At 48.4% G+C, this 19,449-nt stretch overlaps 2 protein-coding genes across 2 annotated transcripts in view; both read right to left on the reverse strand.

Moving 5' to 3' along the window:
* Znf282 (zinc finger protein 282) overlaps positions 1-19,449 on the reverse strand; it is a 22,944-nt gene that overhangs the window by 2,438 nt on the left and 1,057 nt on the right. The window contains exons 2-8 of the mRNA XM_033763970.1: positions 17,147-17,574; positions 9,590-9,716; positions 8,826-8,945; positions 6,906-7,025; positions 5,174-5,287; positions 4,575-4,688; positions 6-22 (exon numbers count right to left, since the gene is read on the reverse strand). Of these exons, the coding sequence (XP_033619861.1) occupies positions 6-22; positions 4,575-4,688; positions 5,174-5,287; positions 6,906-7,025; positions 8,826-8,945; positions 9,590-9,716; positions 17,147-17,574 (1,040 nt within the window). The remainder of the gene's footprint in view (positions 1-5; positions 23-4,574; positions 4,689-5,173; positions 5,288-6,905; positions 7,026-8,825; positions 8,946-9,589; positions 9,717-17,146; positions 17,575-19,449) is intronic.
* Znf398 (zinc finger protein 398) overlaps positions 17,504-19,449 on the reverse strand; it is a 25,471-nt gene continuing 23,525 nt past the window's right edge. The window contains exon 6 of the mRNA XM_033764470.1: positions 17,504-17,566. The gene's annotated coding sequence lies outside the window, so the exon portion shown is untranslated. The remainder of the gene's footprint in view (positions 17,567-19,449) is intronic.

Below are 19,449 nucleotides of genomic sequence, written 5' to 3' on the forward strand. Positions count from 1 at the left end.
CACACCAGCAGCAGGCTGTCACCTGGGGAGACACAAGGAGTGACAGGCTGACGAGGTTCGTGCAGGACCCACGCTGTCCCTGAGAGGGGGCCCAAACTCTGTGAACCTGTTTCTCTAAAAATGAGGGAACAGGACAGGTGACAAGTGGCCATCGGTCTAGCCCTCCAGCCTGCCAAGCTACTGTGGCGGGAGCACCAGAAGCCACCAGCAGCAGGCTGTCACCTGGGGAGACACAAGGAGTGACAGGCTGACGAGGTTCGTGCAGGACCCACGCTGTCCCTGAGAGGGGGCCCAAACTCTGTGAACCTGTTTCTCTAAAAATGAGGGAACAGGACAGGTGACAAGTGGCCATCGGTCTAGCCCTCCAGCCTGCCAAGCTACTGTGGCGGGAGCACCAGAAGCCGCGAGAAAGGCATGAGTCCCTGACCCGTCTACCTCTCCCTGAACCACAGTTGCTCCATGCTGCCTTTCCCTACGTCCTGGTGCCACGAGCCCAAGCTCTCCTCTGCCCTGGGCAACCTTGGGGGCCAAATCAGGCTCTGAGCACCATAATGGCAACTCTGGTGCCCACCCAGAAAGTCCTCCCTATATGTAGGTGTCTTCTGCCTCTACCTCCACCTCCTCCCCAGGGTCCAGTTCATTCCCCAAGCTTCCCAAATCCCTTTCCCAACTAGGGCAGCCTGTGCTAGACCTAAAGAGCACTGCCACTGCCCTACCACTGCCCTACCACTGCCCCCACCCCTTTTGGCACCTTTATCTCATCTGTGCTCCCACTGAGGACACATCTCAGGCCCCATGCATCACCCCATTCAATGCTCATTGTTATCTCTTGTCCTTAAACAACACCCATTGTTAATACAGGCCAGGCCCTGTATTTTGACTGTCACAGTCAAAACCGACCAGAGGAGTATCTGCATGGGACACGAGCTGAGGACAGAGGCCAACATAATTCTCCAGCCCTCCATTTGGATGACTTGAAAGGGTCATCCCCCTACCCACCGCTTGCCTGGCCTCTGTCCTCTCTGCTTGACCTAACTTGGCTCCCACCGACCAGCCCCACAAGTACTTGCTGGTAAACACCCCTTTGCTCTTCTTTAGCCAGCTGGGCCTGGTTGGAGAACTGCAATCCTGTAATTGCACCCAAGCACCTGAAGGTCCCTGCAGAAAACTGCACCAGTCTCAAGGAGCCTCATGCACTTTGCAGGTCTGGCTCTGGTCCCCAACGGGCTCTACTTTTCCTCTGCAACATGTCACACCTTCTCCTCCTCCACCCCGTCCCCTCATACTTGACCATGAGGTTCTTTTCTTTTCAGTTATTGCTGATGACTGATTCACATATAAGGCTGTGATGGAGTTCTGGTCAACAGGGTGTGAGGAGAAGTCTGCTGGGGAGATTCTAGAACATTCTCCCCACCCCATAGAGTGTGGGAAAATATGGACTTTCCTTTTCCCACCGGTTCTAGAGGTGCTGGTCAGGACATCTGAAACCAACATACTACCAGCCCAAGGGAGGTGCCACACCAAGGACACCAGGCTTGGTTGGAAAGAACCTGGTTGCTCAAAAACATGGCTGAGGCTCTGAATCAGCCTGACCCCAAACAACCTCAGGACTGCTGGTTATATAATATATTTCTTTTTTTTTCTTCCTCTAAGACAGTTCTAAAGCAGTTGAAAGCAATGCCCTCATTATCCCCCAGCCTAAAAGAAGAATGCCCCAGACTCCACATACCCCTACCTTGCTACCATCTTATCTCATTTCTCTGATCCTTTTCTTTGGTTGTATATGTGAGAGAGAGTAAAGAGGGACAGGGAGACCCAGGGAGATCTTGCTATGTAGTTCAGGCTAGTCTTGAACTTGTGGCGCTCCTCCTGCCCGAATGAACTTTAATTCTTAGTCTATACTATCCCCAGAGCTTCCAAGTCCCTTAGTCTTAAAACAACCTATGTGTAATAATATGGCTGCCTCTGCCCCTGGCTCCTGGGACACAGACTAAATCCTTGGAACTTCCTGAGTTACAGAGGAGTCTTTGGTATTCATGGTGGGCTCTGAGGGGCCATCTAAGGAGAGGACTCATGGCAGGCCCCAGAGAGGTGACACTAATAAAATGACTCAGGAAGGGACCAGCCAGGTCTGAAAGATTGACCATGTGACAACAGGGTTAGGGCTTGTGTGCAAAGGGAAGGGAGGCAGAGACTGAGTTAAGTATCACTGTAAGACTTGAATAGGCTAAAGTGACTCCATGCTAATAGGCCAGACTGTGCTTCTTCATATGCTAATTGCTACCTTGGTTAACAGCCCGCCCAGGGGCAAATGGTTTGACAAAAGGTGACCCTAGAACATTTCCTGCATAAGATAAGCAATGTGTTTGCAGTCTTGTTCTGTGAATTCCCTGACTCTTTGTTTAGTAAAACCTTATAAAAAGTACCTCAGCCCCTGAGCAGTTGCCTCTCTGAGCCACCTGGCTCCGAGAGTGCCGTCTGGCCAGACTAATAAAGGTCTCTTTTACCATCTAGCCTGCTGTGTTCCTTCCTGGGTTTCTCGGTTCTCCGTCTTGTTCCCGGAGCCTCGCTGGGTGTTAGGGCCCAGCATCGTGGAGGCCTTTTGGCTGTTCACGCTCCGTGGAGTGGAAGTGAGACTTTAGGTCTTACAATCACAGCCAATGATTCAGCCAATCACTTGCAAAAAGAAAACCCAACCAATTGCAGTACTCAGCAACTGTCATACATCAGTGTGCTGTAAGGTGGGTGATGCATCCTGACTCCACGGGGAGAGAACAACAAAAGCTTCCTGTTTAGGACCCTCAGACCCAGCCTTCTGGGTCCTCTTGTGGTTGGTGCCGATTCCAAATCCCTTGGCTATGATTACACTATAAATACAAGTATAGTGCTTTCCTGAGTTCCATGAGGCTTTCTAGCACTTTTTTTTCTCGGTACCGGGGATCAAACTCAGGACCTTGTGCTTTCAAGGCAGGCATGGCACCAGGGAGCTAAATCCCCAGCCCTATCTAGCACACTTTTTAACCAAAGCAGGGAGTGGGAACCCCAGATCTTGTAGCCTGCTGGTCAGAAGTAGGGGTACCCCGGGAGCCGGTATCCTCAGCCTGTGAAGCATGACCCCACCTCAAGTGCTGGTGTCTGACCTCACTGAAGCTATGACACCCAGGTCAACCTCGCCTGAGCTCATCCTTGAACTTCAGACTCCTAAACTCCTCCACCTGACACTGCTCCTTGGATGTCACCTCACATTTTAATAAAGTAGAACACTTGGTTTCCACAGCTACCTGGTTGCTTCCAGGGCTCAGGCCTTCAGTGAAAAGTACTGCTATTTACCCACTTCCTGTGGACCCAGACCTAGGATTCATTCTAGACTTCTCACCCAACAGCAGACAGCAGTCACAGCTCCAAAGTGGTCTTGAATCCATCTCCCCAACCCCTCCACAAGCACATGGAAGCCACTGAACTCCAAAGTCCTATCCAGACCTCTCACTTTGATGAAGCTTCACATACATTAACTTTGGGTAAATTGGTTTTCCTACCACTGTCTGAGAGCAGAGACTCTGTACACACTTGTTAATTTAGAAAATCAAACACCACTTTTACTACCTTGAAACGTCCACTTAGGCTAAAGTGTGACTCTAAGTCACAGGATGTCAGTCACTCCTCTCTTGCATCACTCAGGGCTAGGGTGGGGCTGGCAGGGCCAGCTGCCACATGCCTCTGCATTGCCTCCTGTCCCCTGCAACCCCCTCCACTTCTGGCCCCCTTCCTGAAGATCTTCCATGCAATTCCATGTCTCACCATGAGTGCATCCATTTGGCTGTCCCTGACAACCACTGCAGTAGGTTGCTTTTAAACCTCAAAGAAACCACAGATGAAATGCTAGTTTTCAAAAACTAGTTTTCAAGAAAACCCCAACATTATCAACAGGAGGCAGGCTCCCCTTTGGGAAAGAAGAGACTCAGATGGTGACTACAGGAGGGAAACTTTTCAGATGCTTCTGACTCCCTGGTTCTAGGCTCAAAGGTCTCCCTGAGATAAAATAGCAAGAGGCAAATTATCCTATGGGTTTCATATCCAGACAGAAGGAGGACAGTGGTCAGGTCCTTCGTAAGCCTGGCAGGTTCTTGTGAGGCTATCCTAGATATGTCCCTAGGGAAGGGCCCCTTAAGGATCATGGGCAGCTAGCAGATTTGGAAGAACAGGAAGGTGGTGCTTGAGGACAGTGCTGGGCAGCATTGCTGGCAATGCCTGAGGGTGCTTAGTACAGAGCTAGAAATGGTGGCCATGGTCCGTGGTGGGGGCTGCTGCAGTTCCCTTCTGCACCCGTGGTAGGGGCTGCTGCAGTTCCCTTCTGCACCCATGGACAGTCTCCCAGCTCTCCCCGTCATCCCACACACCAACAGGGGACAAGAGGAATCACCAGATGCCAGTTCCAAGGGAACTGTCCCATTCCCGAGTGGTTCCTCCATCACCCTAAAAGCAGGTAGACTGAGGCAAACCACCCTTGTCCAGGTCCCTACTGTTCAGCTGTGGACCAAATGTCCAGGGGTTTTGCGGGGAAGGGTGTTACTCACTGGGACCAGAGTCCAGCCCAAGCTCTCCTTCCATTGAGTCTCGAGGGCCCCATGTGTACGGCTGCTCTTCCTGCTTGATCCAGGACAAAATGTCATGTGCTGAGATAAGAGACTCTGTTGTTGGGAAAGAGGACAGGCTTAGACTTCACTCACTTTCAGCAGCAGCCCCATCCAGACTAAAATCATCACACATACAGGCCCTAGTTCCCAGGCAGGTAGCAGCTTGGGCATTTGGGTGGCAGTGCTTTTTTTTTTTTTTTTTTTTTTTTTTTTGAGACAGCATCTCCCAGGCTGGCTTGAAACTCATGGCAATCTTCCTGCCTCAGCTTCCTGAGTGCCAGGATCACAGGCATGTGCCACCACACCTAGCTTACCCAGAAATTTCTTTTGAGATATCTAACTAGTACCCACCCAAAAGAAATTCCAGACCCAAAAAATATAAATGACTTCCTCTTGGAAGATGAAATATACACAGCTTTCCTTTTGGTTGTTCTGACTGGGCAAAAATCAGTGCTAAGGTAATTATAGGGACAGTTCCACTGACACAAGAAAGGGTCAATGGAGTGATTCCTTTGACCTTAGTGTTCAGTATTTCTCACCTGAGTTGGGGTCAGTGGGAATATCTCTCTCTGCCAAATCCTGCTGGTCCCATACACACTGCGGCTCCTCCTGCTTAATCCGGGACAAGAGGTCCTGGGCAGAGATGGGGGAGTCTACTTGTGGGAAGAGAGTAGCACAGGTGTTAGAGGAGGCAAGGTTTTTACCATTTTGTGGTTTGAGCAAATCTTTGTGGAGTTTTCAAAAATTTTTTTGGTTGGTTTAGTTTTCCTGAGGCAGGGTCTTACTATTTAGTCCAGGCTGGCCTCAAACTCATGATCCTCCTGCCTCAGCCTCCCAAGTACTGACATTACAAGTGTACCACCATGCCTGGCCTGAACGAACCTTTGATTTCATATAATTATGTTTCCTTTAAAAGTCAGTCATAGGTATAACTAAGTTGTCCTAATTAACTAAAGGTTCATGTAACTCTCACCACAATGAATGGGGCTTAGACTGACAATCAGTGAACATCACAAGGAAGTGACAGCAGAGAGATTTAAGGTACCGAGTGGCTCTGTGCTCCGGAGACTTAACCTCCCAGAATGAGGTCCCCACTATGCTGCTGTTCAGCAGGGACTGTCATGAGGCCATCTCCTGGGAAAACAGCACCTTCTGGAAGCCTTTTGTCTAAGTCATGTGAAGGATACAAAAGATCCCACATCCTCTTCCAGTGTCTATTAAACCTAATTCACTCCTTATTGCTTTCTTATCTCTAATGGTCTCATCAAAGAAAGCAACACCTGATGCTATCAATCAAGATCCTGTCTGAAGGTGGCAAAGGGCTTTCCCTCCCCGCCAAGGGATGCAGTCTGGGGCTATAGTATGTTTTTTTGTTTGTTTGTTTGGTACTGGGGATCGAACTTGGGACCTTGCCCTTGTGAGGCAGGCTCTGGCAGCACTGAGCTAAATCCCCAGCCCTACAGTATGTTAATATAGCTTGTGATTATTGTTTTTCTGTGTTAATTAGACAAGCATTACTCTAAACATTTCTGTGAAGGCATTTTTCAGATGATGTTAACATGTAAGCAATAGACTGCGGATGACTGCCTGTACCGTGGACCCAACCCATTGAAGGCCTTAAACGCAAAAGTGGGGCCTCCCTAAGGAAGAGGAGCTCCAGACTGTGGACAAAGAAGTCAACTCTGTTCAAATCTCTCAACCACCAAAGTGCCCTACAAACTTGGGATCTGTGGCCTCCACACTCATATGAGCCAATCAGTTCCTTGAAACAAATCTCTCTCATTCATCCTTTTCTCTTTCTCTTTTTCTTTTCGTGGTACCAGGGATCAAACACATGGCCTTGTACTTGCAAGGTAGGCACGGTGCCACTGAGCTAAATCCTCAGCCTAATTTTTTGTTTGTTTTCTGAGATACAGTCTCACTATATACAAAGGCTGGTCTTGAATTCACTCTGTAGCCCAGTCTGACCTCAAACTTGTGACAGTCTTTCCTCAGCCTCCTGACTGCTGGGATAACAAGCATGCACCACCATGTCTGGCATGATATTGTTTTTAAAGGAGAGGGAGTGATAGCTCAAAACCAGGAATACAACAAAAGCAGGAAGGAGGGCAAGTGAAGTCCAGATGTGGTGTCCAGTCTTCAGTGCCGAGTGCTCTATGTGTGCCCCTACAGCAACCTAGTTCCCATGGGTGCCTCTGAACTGCACACCTGCTCTATGCACAGCCCTCTCCTCCCTGTCTCCTGCACCAGGTGGTTGCTGGGATCACTCACCAGTGATGGACTCCGTGGGGATGGCTCTGTCCTCCATGGGCCGCTGGCCACGGTTGCACAGGGTTTCCTCTCGCTTTACCTGGGAGGATGCATCCTGGGCAGGCACCAGGGGCTCTGCTCCTAGGGACCAAGAAGCACATGGTTGAGGGTCCCTTTTCTGCTCACTGGCCACCAGGACAATCTGGGGTCAGAGCATGGCAGCCAGCAGTTGCCAAGGGAGAGGACAGGAGTGCTGCACTCCTGTTGGAGTCATGGGGGACTCTGAGGGGCAGAGGTGCCAGGAACAACAGAAATGGTAGGAGAGCACTAGAAAGATGCTGCAGAAACGAGCCCCACTTTGTCACTGGCTGGGTGCTAATCGTGTGTTTGTGCTCTGTATATGAGTGAACTATCCTTGTTCACCAGAGTGGCCAGACATGCATGTGTATATTTATGATTACAAAGCAGTCAGGCACAACTGAGGTCTGACCTTGGGTGGGTCAAGTATGGCACCATTAACTATAAAAGATGACATCTTTCCACGGGTTCCAGAGATGACAAGGGGCACTCTCCTCTTCTGGAGTTCTATGTGCAATGCACCAGTTCCCAGCAGGAGACAGCTCAGGGAACACAAGAGATTGGGAAGGACTCTGGGGAGAGGAGTTGCCACCAACTGGGTTCCCGAGTCATGTCTGTTGCCTCTATATTTCAGTCTGCCTGTTTCATCTATAAAATGGGTATAGCGGTCCCTGTTCTACCCTATGGCCAGTTGATGGTTTGATAGTTCAGCAAAAATTTACAGCGCCTGAAAGGTAGCAAGGTCCCTCATAGCATGAGACATGGTAAACACAGGTACTGAACTCAAACAGGAAGAAGACTTCGGGATGTGAGGTTCAGGACAGGCAAAGCTACAAAGGTAGAAGGCAGGCCCATGGTCGCCAGGGCTGGGGCAAAAGGGAGTAGGGAGTGGCTGCTAAGGAGGACAGGGTTCTCATGATGAAAATGTGGAATAAAACCAGGTGTGGTGGTGAATGCTTGTAATCCCAGCACTCAGGAGGCTGAGGCAGGAGGACTGACTTGAGTTTGAGGCCAGCCTGGACCATACAGTGAATTCAAGACCAGCTTAAACTACATAGCAAGCTCCTGTCTCAAACAAACAAAATAGTTTTGGAATTAAATAGTGGTGATGACTTCATGACTGGGTGAATCTATCAATTTTATAGTTTAAAAGAGTCAATTTTATGTACCATAAATTACATCTTAATAAGTGACTGGGAAGGAGAAAGAGTACTGGAAGTTTCTGAGAAAACACCCTCTACTGAACAAGGGGGACAAAGGGCAAACAGGTGAGCAGGGGACACAAGGGAGTGCCATGTTTCACCATGTCCAATGCTGCCCTGACAGCCAAGATCTGGGAGTTAGCTCCAGGGCACAGCTGGGACTTGAACTCCAGTGTCTTCTGTCCCATCCACAGCTTCCCAAGTGTGATGTCCTCAGGGCACCAGACTCCTCAGAACTTAGGAGCCTTGAGTGTGCATGGGAGGTGTGTGCATGGAGGAAATCTGCAAGAACCAGGTGTGAGACTGCAGACTATACCCAGGCCACATGCCATGGGCCAGGCACCTCTGGCTGCTCCCATGCCTTGGGCTTCATGTCCACATCAGGCCTGGGAGCTGTTGCAGCCCAAGCCCTTGCTATCTCCCAGCCAGCTTTCCTGCGAGGCTAGAGCTCCATGGCATTAACAAACCCAATGACAATTATCCACAGAAGTTTCAGGCCCTGAGGTCACTCCCCATAAGTGACCTCACGTTTCATTGTGGCAGGAATCGGCTGGACCAATTCAAAACACCTTCCTTCCACTTGGCCACAAGCAGTGGTGCCTCCCAGAATGCAGTATGGCGCCCAGCTCTCCAGGACCTGGGCAATCGCCAGCAGCGTCACCTGTGTCTGTGTCCACTGGTATCTCTCTCTCTTCGGGGTGACGCTGCTCCCACACACAAGGCTCTTCCCTGGGCTCCACCGGAGCTGAGGTGTCTGGCTTGGCCACGGGGCCCTCTGCATCTGGAAGTGAGACGGAAGAGGAGGGCAGCGTGAAGGTCAAGCTCACTCCCCACTCCCCATCTCCACAGGAGACCCTGCTGCCTCTTCATGGTGGCAGTTATGTGAATAAGGTAGGTAACCTCTTAGAAGTGACCTTGAGGTCACGTCAACAAGTCCCCAGGTTTCTAATAGAGAAAGCGCTGTGCTCTGAAAGCCACCATCATACTGTGTGCAGTTTGTCCCAGGCAGTTGGGATGCATGGTAGTGAAGTGCAAATGTGCTATTTCACCGTATTCTACAATAGGCATGGTGCTGTGAGAATCACTGTGAGTTCAAGGTCACCCTGGACCACATAGTGAGTTCAAGGCTGGCCTGGGCTACATAGCAAGACCCTGTATCAAAATAATAATATATAACTATTTTTTTAGTGTTTTGAGACACAGTCTTGTTATATAGCTCAGGCTGACCTTGAACTCAATGTGTAGCCCAGGCTGGCCTCAAATTCACGGAGATCCTCCGGATTGCTGTGACTACAGGTGTGTACCACCACATCTGGCATTATAAACTATTCTGTCTTACTAGTACCAAAAGCAAATCATTTCTTTCCATTAGGTTAATACACAGCTCATAGCACTCTCGCCCAAGGAGTAGGGAGGTGATCTTACCTAGGGACATCAGGGTTTTGTAGTTCTCCTTCACAAGATTGTTGTAAAGCTCCTTCTGCCACTCATCCAAGTTCTTCCACTCATCCTCGGAGAAGTAGACGGCAATGTCCACAAAAGTCACCGGAACCTGAGCCAATGAGAATTTAAGTCTCAGCCTCTGCGGCTCCTTCTCATCTCCTTCTTTTTTTTAGTTGTTCTAAGACAGGGTCTATGTAGTGTAGAGACTGGACTTGAACTCACTATGTAGCCCAACCTAGCCTTGAACTCGCAGCAAACCTTCTGCCTCAGCTTCCTGAGTGCTAGGATTACAGGCGTGCAACCTTCATACCCAGCTCCTCACACCCTCTTCACCTGTGGGCCATGGAGCCAACCCACCTGAGCCTGGCCTTTGTCCCCTGCCCAGCCTCACCTGAGTCCGTTTCCATGCACATCTGGTGCAAGCTGAAGAGGGCTTCAACACTACTGTTGTCTTCTTTCTCCCAAAAGGATTCAACTACATTCTTTGCTATTTCACTTTGAGGTTAACTAAGTATCTAAGGCAAAACTATGGTCAAGTGCTTCCTCTGGTGCTTAGGGTGACAGAGGAGTGGGTGGTTCTCAGGGCGGGGATCACTGAGCCAAGTATGGTTAAGACCCTGAGATAAAACCTGTATTTCAGGTCAGGTCACCTCTGTGTGTACAGTTACATTTTTGTCACTAACACATGTAAAACCTAGAGGCACGTGGTGGTGAAAGCTCCAATGTAGCCTGAGTCATCGCCTAAAGCCAGTCACCTGCCAGGCAGGTATTCTGATCTTTTATTCAAGCTTGAGTCAGTCCAACTAGTGCCCTTGTCTGTTCTTATTTCAGCCTTGCCTAGTAAGACCACACCTGGGACCAAACTGTTCAAAATGGTTTCACTTCCGTGACTTTAGCCGCTGTACTTCCCTCTGTGACCATACAGGCTTCCCCCTACCATTTTCACAACCCCAGGAGACCAGCCCATTGCTCTCATTCTGAAATCCAGCCTCCATGGTCCTTCCCAGTCCTGGGCTTCAGCCATTAGTCTCTATATCTGCATGTACAGGGCTGGAACTGGCCTGGGTGACATGCTGCTGTGATCAGAAGACAGGAGAGCCAGCTACTGGTGCACAGCCTGGCCAGTGGGCAGTACCTTGATGTTAGCTAAAAACACAGGACCTAGAGCCAGGTGCACATTCAAGGTGTGATCAAAATATATGGTCAAGGGCTGGGGATTTAGCTAAGTGGCACCACCCCTGCTTTGTAAGTACACTTCTGAGTTCAATCCCCAGTACCAAAAAAATAAAATAAAATAAAAATTTAAAAACTAAAAAATAAATATATATATGGTCAATGTCTAAAATTTTTAAAAATTGTTATAGTAAAAGACACATTTACTCTTCCTCAACCCCCTCCCCCTGCCTTAAAACATACTTATCTCTTCACTCTTGACACTTCCTGAAGCAATTCTGGAGGACCTCTTTCATGAGGGTCTTTATCATCTATGATCAAGAGTATGGTGAATGCTGCTGCTAAGTGCCATCCAGTGGAAAGGCAGGTCTGTAAAAACATGGTAGGGTATCCTCACGCACCTTATTCACCAGATCTGTCACCTTGTGACTTCTAGCTTTTCCCCAGAGTCAAAATGACCATGAAAGGCACACATTTTGAATTGATTCGGGACATTGAGGGCACCATGAAAGCACAACTAAACACTCACGAAAGACTTCCAGAATTGCTTTAGAAAGTTGCAGGAACAATGAGATAAGTGTGTTCAGACTGAGGAGTATTTTAAGGGGGATTAATGGCAATGTGTTTTTATTGTAATAATATTTTTAAAATGCAAACAGTCACCCTATATTTCCATCATACCACATAACTCTAAGCACTCCCTGGGCAGCTAGGACATGCACACCTGTGTGCAATGGCCCTGTCCCTACTGGCCAACAGCGTGCTATCCAGTTTTAGATTCACAACTATTACTTCTGACTGCCTGGACCCTCCAGCAGGCTTGGGTAAATATCCAACCTGGGAAAACAAACACAGTCCTCCTTTCTTCATTTTACTTCCCCAGTACTAGATAAAGCACAGAATTCTGCTGACCATATCTGCCATGAATTCACACTGCTTACCCCACAGTGGCTTTGGAAGCTGTTAGCTGATCTCTGGTTGATGCCCTTCTGTGCTCCATGGGAGGCTGTGTCACACCTGTCACCCCCCACACAACCTTCCTGAACCTCCTCCTGTCTCTTTGATCTCAGGCAGATGTTGGCAGGCACCTTTCTGCCCTTTCCATCTTGCCAAGCCAAACTTGCCAATCTGTGTCCTCCATTTTTCCTCCACCTCCCCTCCCTGAGCATTAATACAAACAATCTTTTCTCTTTTCCATCTTCAGTATCTCTCTCTCACACAGGCTTTCTTTTCAGTCATCCCAAAGTAACAAAAGATTCCATCAACTTCACTACCTCAAGTCACTACTCTGGCTCTTCACTGGGAACATCACAAGAGACAACCTCTGTTTTACCTTCTTCATAATCTACACATACTTTAAACCCTTAAAATACGTCTCAAAATATGTACCTTCTATGCTCTCAAACCACATCCTACAAGATCACTACTGAGCTGCTGCTATAATCCTCACCCTTACAGACCTCTTCGAGAAGTCTTTCTAGAATTTTCCCCTGCCTGCTTACCCTAACCATGTTGTTTGTGGTCCAACCAGCTCATGTTTTCTTTACTTACTTTACTTCTTCACTGTTTCCTCTTCTTCTCCCAAGACCGTGGGTATGTCCTTATTCCTCCCTCCCTTTCCTCACTTTTCCCTTGACAATTTCTTTCTTTTCACTGCAACTGTTACCTCTTTGCAGAGGATACTCTTCAACTTTCCTTGCTCCCTTCAAAGTTCAACAGCCTTCTTCCATTCAATTCTTTTTTGAGACAGTGTCTCAGTACGCAGTTCAAACTGCCCTGGAACTCACTGTGTAGCCCAGGCTAGTCTTGAACTCACAGCAATTCTCCTGCCTCAGCCTCCCAAATGCTGGGATTACAGGCATGTGCCACCATGCCCAGCTCCATTCAATTCCTTAAGTACCACAACTTAAATTTATCCAAAGCCAAGTTTATTATCTACCCTGCCTCATTCACTATTTCTTTGGAGAATTGAAACTTTAGAATCATGTCCTCAAGGTTAGAAATAGACATCACTTTTTAAAAGCTTCACTGTGACAAGATACAGCAGACTGCATACTGCAGGAGCCTAGAGTCCAGCTGACAGGAAAGCTGGGAACCAAGTAATAGACACATGTGGACCCAATACACCCACAGGATAGGGATTGAGAGCATCCTTCTCAAATCCAACAGATAAAGAGAATGCATCTCGCAGGCCCAAGAGCACACAAAGAACTGTACATGTCATGAGCATCATGTATTAACATTCGCATGGTGCTTTTAAAATATGTCCATGAAAGCCTACACCGCTGGTGGGAATGTAAACTAGGACTATCGGTCTGGAAATCAATATAGAGATTCTTCAAAATACTAAAATTAGCAATTCCATTCCACCCACCTATTTCCCCCTCTAGGCATCAACCTGAAAGAATTAAAGACATCATATTATAGTGATCCATGCACACTTATGTTTATAGCAGAAGTACTCATCATAGCTAAATCTTGGAAGCAGCCTCTATGAGAATCAATAGATGAGTGGATAAAGAAAATGTGGTATTTACATACAGTGGAGTACTACTCGGCCATAAAGTAGGATAAACTTGAGTGATTTGAAAATGAAAGCACGTTGAGACCATAACACTAAGTGAAATAAATCAGACACATACAAGCTTAAATATCGCATGGATTCTCTCATATGAGAAACCCAAATTATGAAAAAAGAAGAAAATAAAAGATAAATAATAGAAAGTAGGGATCAAGAGATGCAAGGAGGGGTAAGGGAAGGGAGAGAAAGGGGGGATGAAGGAAAGAATTAGGATGAGTAATGTGTGTGTACCAGCTCCCCACAAAGAATGTAAATTATGTACTACAAACATGTATGAATAAAATTTTTAAAATATGTCCATGAATTCTGACAGTCTTTTCAAAAGATGGAGCCCAGTTCTCCTCCTGAGGGTGAGCTAGATTTGGTAATTTCTTTCTAATCAGTAAAGAAGGAATGGTAATAAACTTTTTTGAAAGTCAAGGAGTTGAGACAGGTTCTTACTATGTAGTCCAGGCTGGCCTTGATCTTGCAGTGATTCTCCTGCCTCAGCTTCCTGAGTGCTGGGATTACAGGCACATGCCATCATACTGGAAGTGTAACTCACATCTATAAAGAGGATTTGAAGAGGCTCAGAGACAACAGCAAAAAAGTATGCGACCAAGAATAAGAAAATCAGAAGGTGGCACAGCCAAGATTCAAACTCAAGTCCCCTGGTTCCATCATCACTGAAGGACACATGCCAGACTCCTAATACTTCAGCCACTCCACAGCACACAGAACAGCCTTGGCCAAGGCTCCAGCACTGAGTTAAAATATCCAGCAGAGATGAGAGAGCAAAGGGTGGGGTATAAGCAGATACTGAGTGTGATAGATGAACAATGTGTGCAAGTCACACTTAGTGCTGGGCAGGAACCAAAGCCACTGTTACAATTCAACTCAGTGAAGCCTCCAGATAAAATTGTAGGTACCGGCAAATTCAAGGTGTTGGTTCCTAGAGATAAATATGAGCCCCGGGGCCTTCTCTGACACCATTAGCTCTCCAGCCAGAGACAGTTGGCAGATACTTTTTGCACACCACCTCTAAGCCAGGTGTGACATCTACACAAGGATGAGGCAGTGGGCCTAGGAGTTTACATGCTGGTTAGGGAAACCCCATCATGAAGCCAAGAAGTAAATAGTTAAGATGCCAATGCTATAAGTACTTAGGAGAAAATCAGCACAGGGACAGAGCAAAGAGCACACAGAGGGACTCCATTCTGAGCAGGTGCTCCTGGGGTAGGAGGAGCGTGGTGGGATGAGGTCAGAGAGGTGAAAACAGATGAGACTTAGGCTTTTGGTTTTTGTTGTTGTTGCCTGTTTTTTGTTTTGTTTTAGACAGGGTCTTGCTATATAGTTCAGGCTGGCCTTGAGCTCATTATGTGGTCTAGTCTGACCTCAACTTGACGGGATCCTCTCGTCTCAGTCTCCCAAGCACTGGGACTATAGGTATGTGTCACCACATCCAGCACTGGGATTTTATTTTAAACAAGATGGGAAGCCATCCAGGAGGTTGAGGCAGAGGTACAATGTGGCTGATTTACATTTTAAAGGATCACTCTGGCAGCTCTGCTGGGAATGGACGGTATGGGGTGAGGGCAAGGATGCAGTCAGGAGGGGACGATAATCAAAAGAGGTGACAGTTAGTGGCAGAGGTGGTGAGGTGCTGTCACACTGCGGGGATATGCTAGACAGGGGGTTTGAGAAAGACAGGTGACAAGTAGGACTCCAAGGTTCTGCTCTGACCCTCAGAGAGAGACTGGAACTGTCATCAGTAGAGAGGAGGAAGACTTTGGGTAGCGCAGGCTTCAAGAAGATCTGGTGTCTTAGTCACTTCCCTCATCACTGGGATACGACACCTGAAACTCACAACTGAAAGGAGGAGAGATTTATCCTGGCTCATGTTTTTAACTCATAGTTGGTTGGCTTCAAAGCAGGACAGCATGGCAGAGGGGTCTGGAGGAGAAAAAACTGCTCAAGGCATGGAAGACAGGAAGTCAGAAAGCAGAGTATGAAGGGAGGAGCCATGGGGCAGTTAAATCCTTCCAGGCCACACCTCCAGGCACTATCTCCCAATACCAAGCCAGCCTTAGGGCTCCATAATTCAATCACCCTCCACAAGCCCTGGCTCTCAGCTGCAGGAGGTTTTGAGGGGATAGCCAGATATAAATTGAAACACCTGGAATTCACTTCAGTCCTGTTGAGTCTGACACTTACTGACCTCCAAGTGGAGATGCTGAGTTAATAGGTAGAAGCACAAATGTGGGATTCAAGACAGAAGCCTGGAAGGGACACCAAGCAAGAAGGAGGGAGCTGACCATACACAGATCGCATCTCATGCCGTGGAATTGGATGAAGTCAGCAGGGAGGGAGGAGAAACACAGCAAAAGGCTGAGCCTGGGCCAGGACCATGTGAACCATTAAGTTAAGGAAAGGAAATTAACTCAGCAAAGCACACTGAGAAGGAGCTGCTAGTGAGGTAGAAAAAGAAGAGGAGGCATTCTGGAAGCCACAGAAAAGTGTTCCAAGGAAGACATGGCCAGCCACAGGCAGCTGCTGATGGGACCAGGGAGATGAAGACTGAGATGGAACATGGCTCTAATACCTTAGACATCCATCATTATGGTCTCAGGAAGACCAACAGGACTGAAAGATGGAAAGAAAAGCCTGATCAGAGTGGGTTTCAGACAGCATTATCCAGTTACCAATTCATTGGCATACTGAGAATAGAGGAACATGTTCAATGAGACCAGAGGGGATAAGATCAGCAGAATGCAGATGCACACCTGTAATCCCAGCAATTCAGGAGGCTGTCAGGAGGATCACAAGTTCAAGTTTGGGTAACTGAGCAAGACCTTGTCTCAAAATAAAAAATAAAAAGGCCTGGGGATGTAGCTCAGTGGGTGAGTACCTCTGGGTTTGATCCTCAGTACTGAAAAAAAATAAGGAAAAGTAAGAGATGGTGAGGAAGATATAGATTGAAAAAAATATATAAGATATCTCAATTATGATTTGTGGACCTTATTTAAATCTTGAATCAAAAAATTTAAAAATTGAAAATGTGAACATCTGTTGGACACTTGAGTTAGGCTGGGGCTTTTACTATGGTACCAGCAGTGGTAGTAACAGGGGTTGTTATATTTTTAAGGTCCATGTACCTTTTAGAGCTAATACTGAATTATTTATGAATAAAAATGACTGATGTCTTAGATTTGCTTCAGAAAAAAAGAGGAGTGGGAGACATAATCAGCCAGAGCTGCTAACTGCTGAGTCTGACAAGGGTCCCTGAGGATGCAGGACACTATTCTAACCTACTTTGGTATAAGTTTGAGTATACAAAGGCACGAAGAAGAAATGGGGAAGAAAGAACTGTGGACAATAGGAATGCAGCTGGGACAGAAAGGGGAGCAAGACCTCTGGATTCTAGATAGGGCTACCTGAGGTTATGGTCATGGCTTGAAAGCAATTCCAGGTTCTTGATTTGGGTTCTGTCCCCAGCCACAGCTTGGACGAATGTGTACAGAGATAACCTGTGATAAATGGTCACTGGGTGATGTCCAGTGGGAAAACAAACAGGTAAGAGCTGCAGGTTTTGGAGCACACTGAAGGCAAAGGCTCCAGGACAAGCACATGTGGGCTCTGAAGGGAGTGAGGGGTCAGCCACCCATAGGATGGTCAAGTTGAGGTAAAGGGAAGATGCTAAACGAGACATCAGGGAGCCAGAGGAGGCTGCAAGGCCTGATGACAAAACTTCGGGTTTTGTCACCTGTGCAGTCCTCACCTCCGGCTCTCCCTGGCCTGGCACCTACCTTGGGGGCCTCACCCTTGCTGCCCGGGGGCAGCCGCAGCACCCAGAAGTTCCTGTTGCGCAGCAGGTTCTCCAGGTTCTCCAGCCGCCGCTGCAGCAGCCCATACTCCTGCAGCAGGGTCCCCAGCATGGCCCACTTGCTCTCCATGTGGTTGCCGAACTCCACGGCCGTCTTCTCACAGTCGGCCAGCTTCTTCTCGGCCGTCCCTGTGCGGCCCTCCAGGTTCAGCAGCTGGCTGGCCTGGGCGTCCACCTTGCGCTCCACAGCCTGAATAGCAGCCACCACAGTCCACAGCGAGATCTCTGCCGTGGGCAACTGTGGCTCCCGCATCATTCTGTCAGGGAAGACAGGGGCCCGGTCCGGGAAAGGTGGGAACTGAAAAGGCATCGGTCGCCGAGCATCCATGTCCCATTCTTGAGCCTGTGTGCAGAAGGAAATAGTGACATCCTGGATGAGGGGATGTATATGGGGGAAAGGAGCAGGGAACAATGAAGCAAATGCCACAGCTTCTCTTTCTTCAGCCAAGCCCCACTACTAGCTGTGGCGCTCATGAATGGGCCCAGCAATGGCTGAAGCAGCCGCCCACTCATTCAACCAATCTCTCTCCCACTTCCACCTGCGGGATTCAGTTCACCCACCTTGACCTTGGCAGCCCAAGACCCAGGACCGCTGCCTCCAATCACAGACCTTTTCTCTCAATAGAGCAGTTGCTTTGTTCAGGGCTGGAACTGTTAATCACAAACTTCACATTTGCTTCGTGGTTTTTGTTGCAAGCCGTCTGACACTAATCTCCCCAGCAATCTCTCACAGTTTAGGGCAAGAATGATTATCTCTGCTCTAAACATGATGAAATTGAGGAATGGAGAAGCAGCTGGTCATTCTGCAGCACTGCCTGCACTGCCAAGTGCATGTCATAGGTGCTGCAGGGTACAAATGACCTGGGTGCCAGCAGAGCCACCTTTTCTACCAGGGTTGCAGCCAAAGGAGACTAGAGAATCCAGGCCAGAAAGCAGGTAAGCACCTGCTTTTTAAATTCTATATATAACTATTTTCCATAAATATTTTGCAAAATGAAAATAGATTTAAACCAGGTATGGTGGTGCACATCTGTATTCACAGTACTTGGGAGGCTGAGCCAGGAAGACTGCAATGAGTCTGAGGCCAACCTGAACTACACAGCAAGACAATGTCTCAAATAACAACACCAAAAAGAACAGATTTACTAAAAATGTCACTCATTACAGAGGAGGAGGGGACTTTCTCATCCCTATGAGGGTTACACTAAAGGGAACAGAAAAGCTCTGGGTTTCTCTCCTTCCTTTCTGGGAAAGGGGTGCTCATGGCCTGGCACCCCCCACTTATCTTCTGTACAAAACTCTCATCCCAGAAGCCAGTACTTGCAGGTGAGGAGCTGAGCCCTACAGCCAAGAGGAGAGTGGAGGATGGACATACTGTTTCAGCATCCAGGAGTCCATAGATGACACAGGCTGATAACCAATTCACCTTCCCACAAGGGACAGTGTCACTTTCTGCCCCTGTCCCTGACAGGCAGTCCTTGGGCTGGGAAAAGTGGGGTTCTGCTGTTTGGAGGTGAGCTTCACAGGCCAGTGACAAGCATAACAGCCACCCTCTTGAGCAGCTTGACAAGCAAGGGCCACCCTAGGGACCTGGGACTCTGTCCCTGCCTAGGAGAGAGAAGGACCAGGCCCTAGGAAAGCCAGCCTGGCTTGGCAAGGGGCAGCTGTGCCTTTATCAAGAGGCTCCTCTCTGCCCATCGGAGACAGGATTAAGGTGTGGAAGTTCAGCAAGGGGGCTCAGTATAGGTTCTGCAGGTTTGAAGACCCATAGCTGAAAAATTATGGAAACCAACACAGCCTCTCCCCGAGGACTTGTTACAGAAGGGCCAGGTGGGCCCCAGGTGGGGGACCCCCGGAAGTGAGCAGGCTTCTCACAATCCCTCCCACTATGGGGACACGATGCCCAATGTGGGGACGCCGGTACTCCAACTCGTCCACACACTTCAGGGATTCGGAGTTAACAACTCTGGGACATGGCTTGGGCGTCGTCAGTCGTCTGCAAAGCTGCTCGGGCGATTCCAATACGCAGCCAAGTTTGCCAGCCCGAGACGACAAAGTCCCCTGCCCGTGGCCCTTCCCTGGCTCACGCCCGGAGTAGAGGAAAGTGGACTGATGGCTCGTTATTACTCGGAGGAAGGTGGTAATCGCACATTTCAGAATCTCCTTGTAAACACGAATGAGGCTTCGCTTCCCGCGCGGGGCACCGGGCCTGCGGGCAGAAGCCCC

Source organism: Fukomys damarensis, unplaced genomic scaffold (assembly GCF_012274545.1).
Source record: "Fukomys damarensis isolate Sample0158 unplaced genomic scaffold, DMR_v1.0_HiC HiC_scaffold_16, whole genome shotgun sequence".
NCBI classification, from domain to species: Eukaryota; Metazoa; Chordata; class Mammalia; order Rodentia; family Bathyergidae; genus Fukomys; species Fukomys damarensis.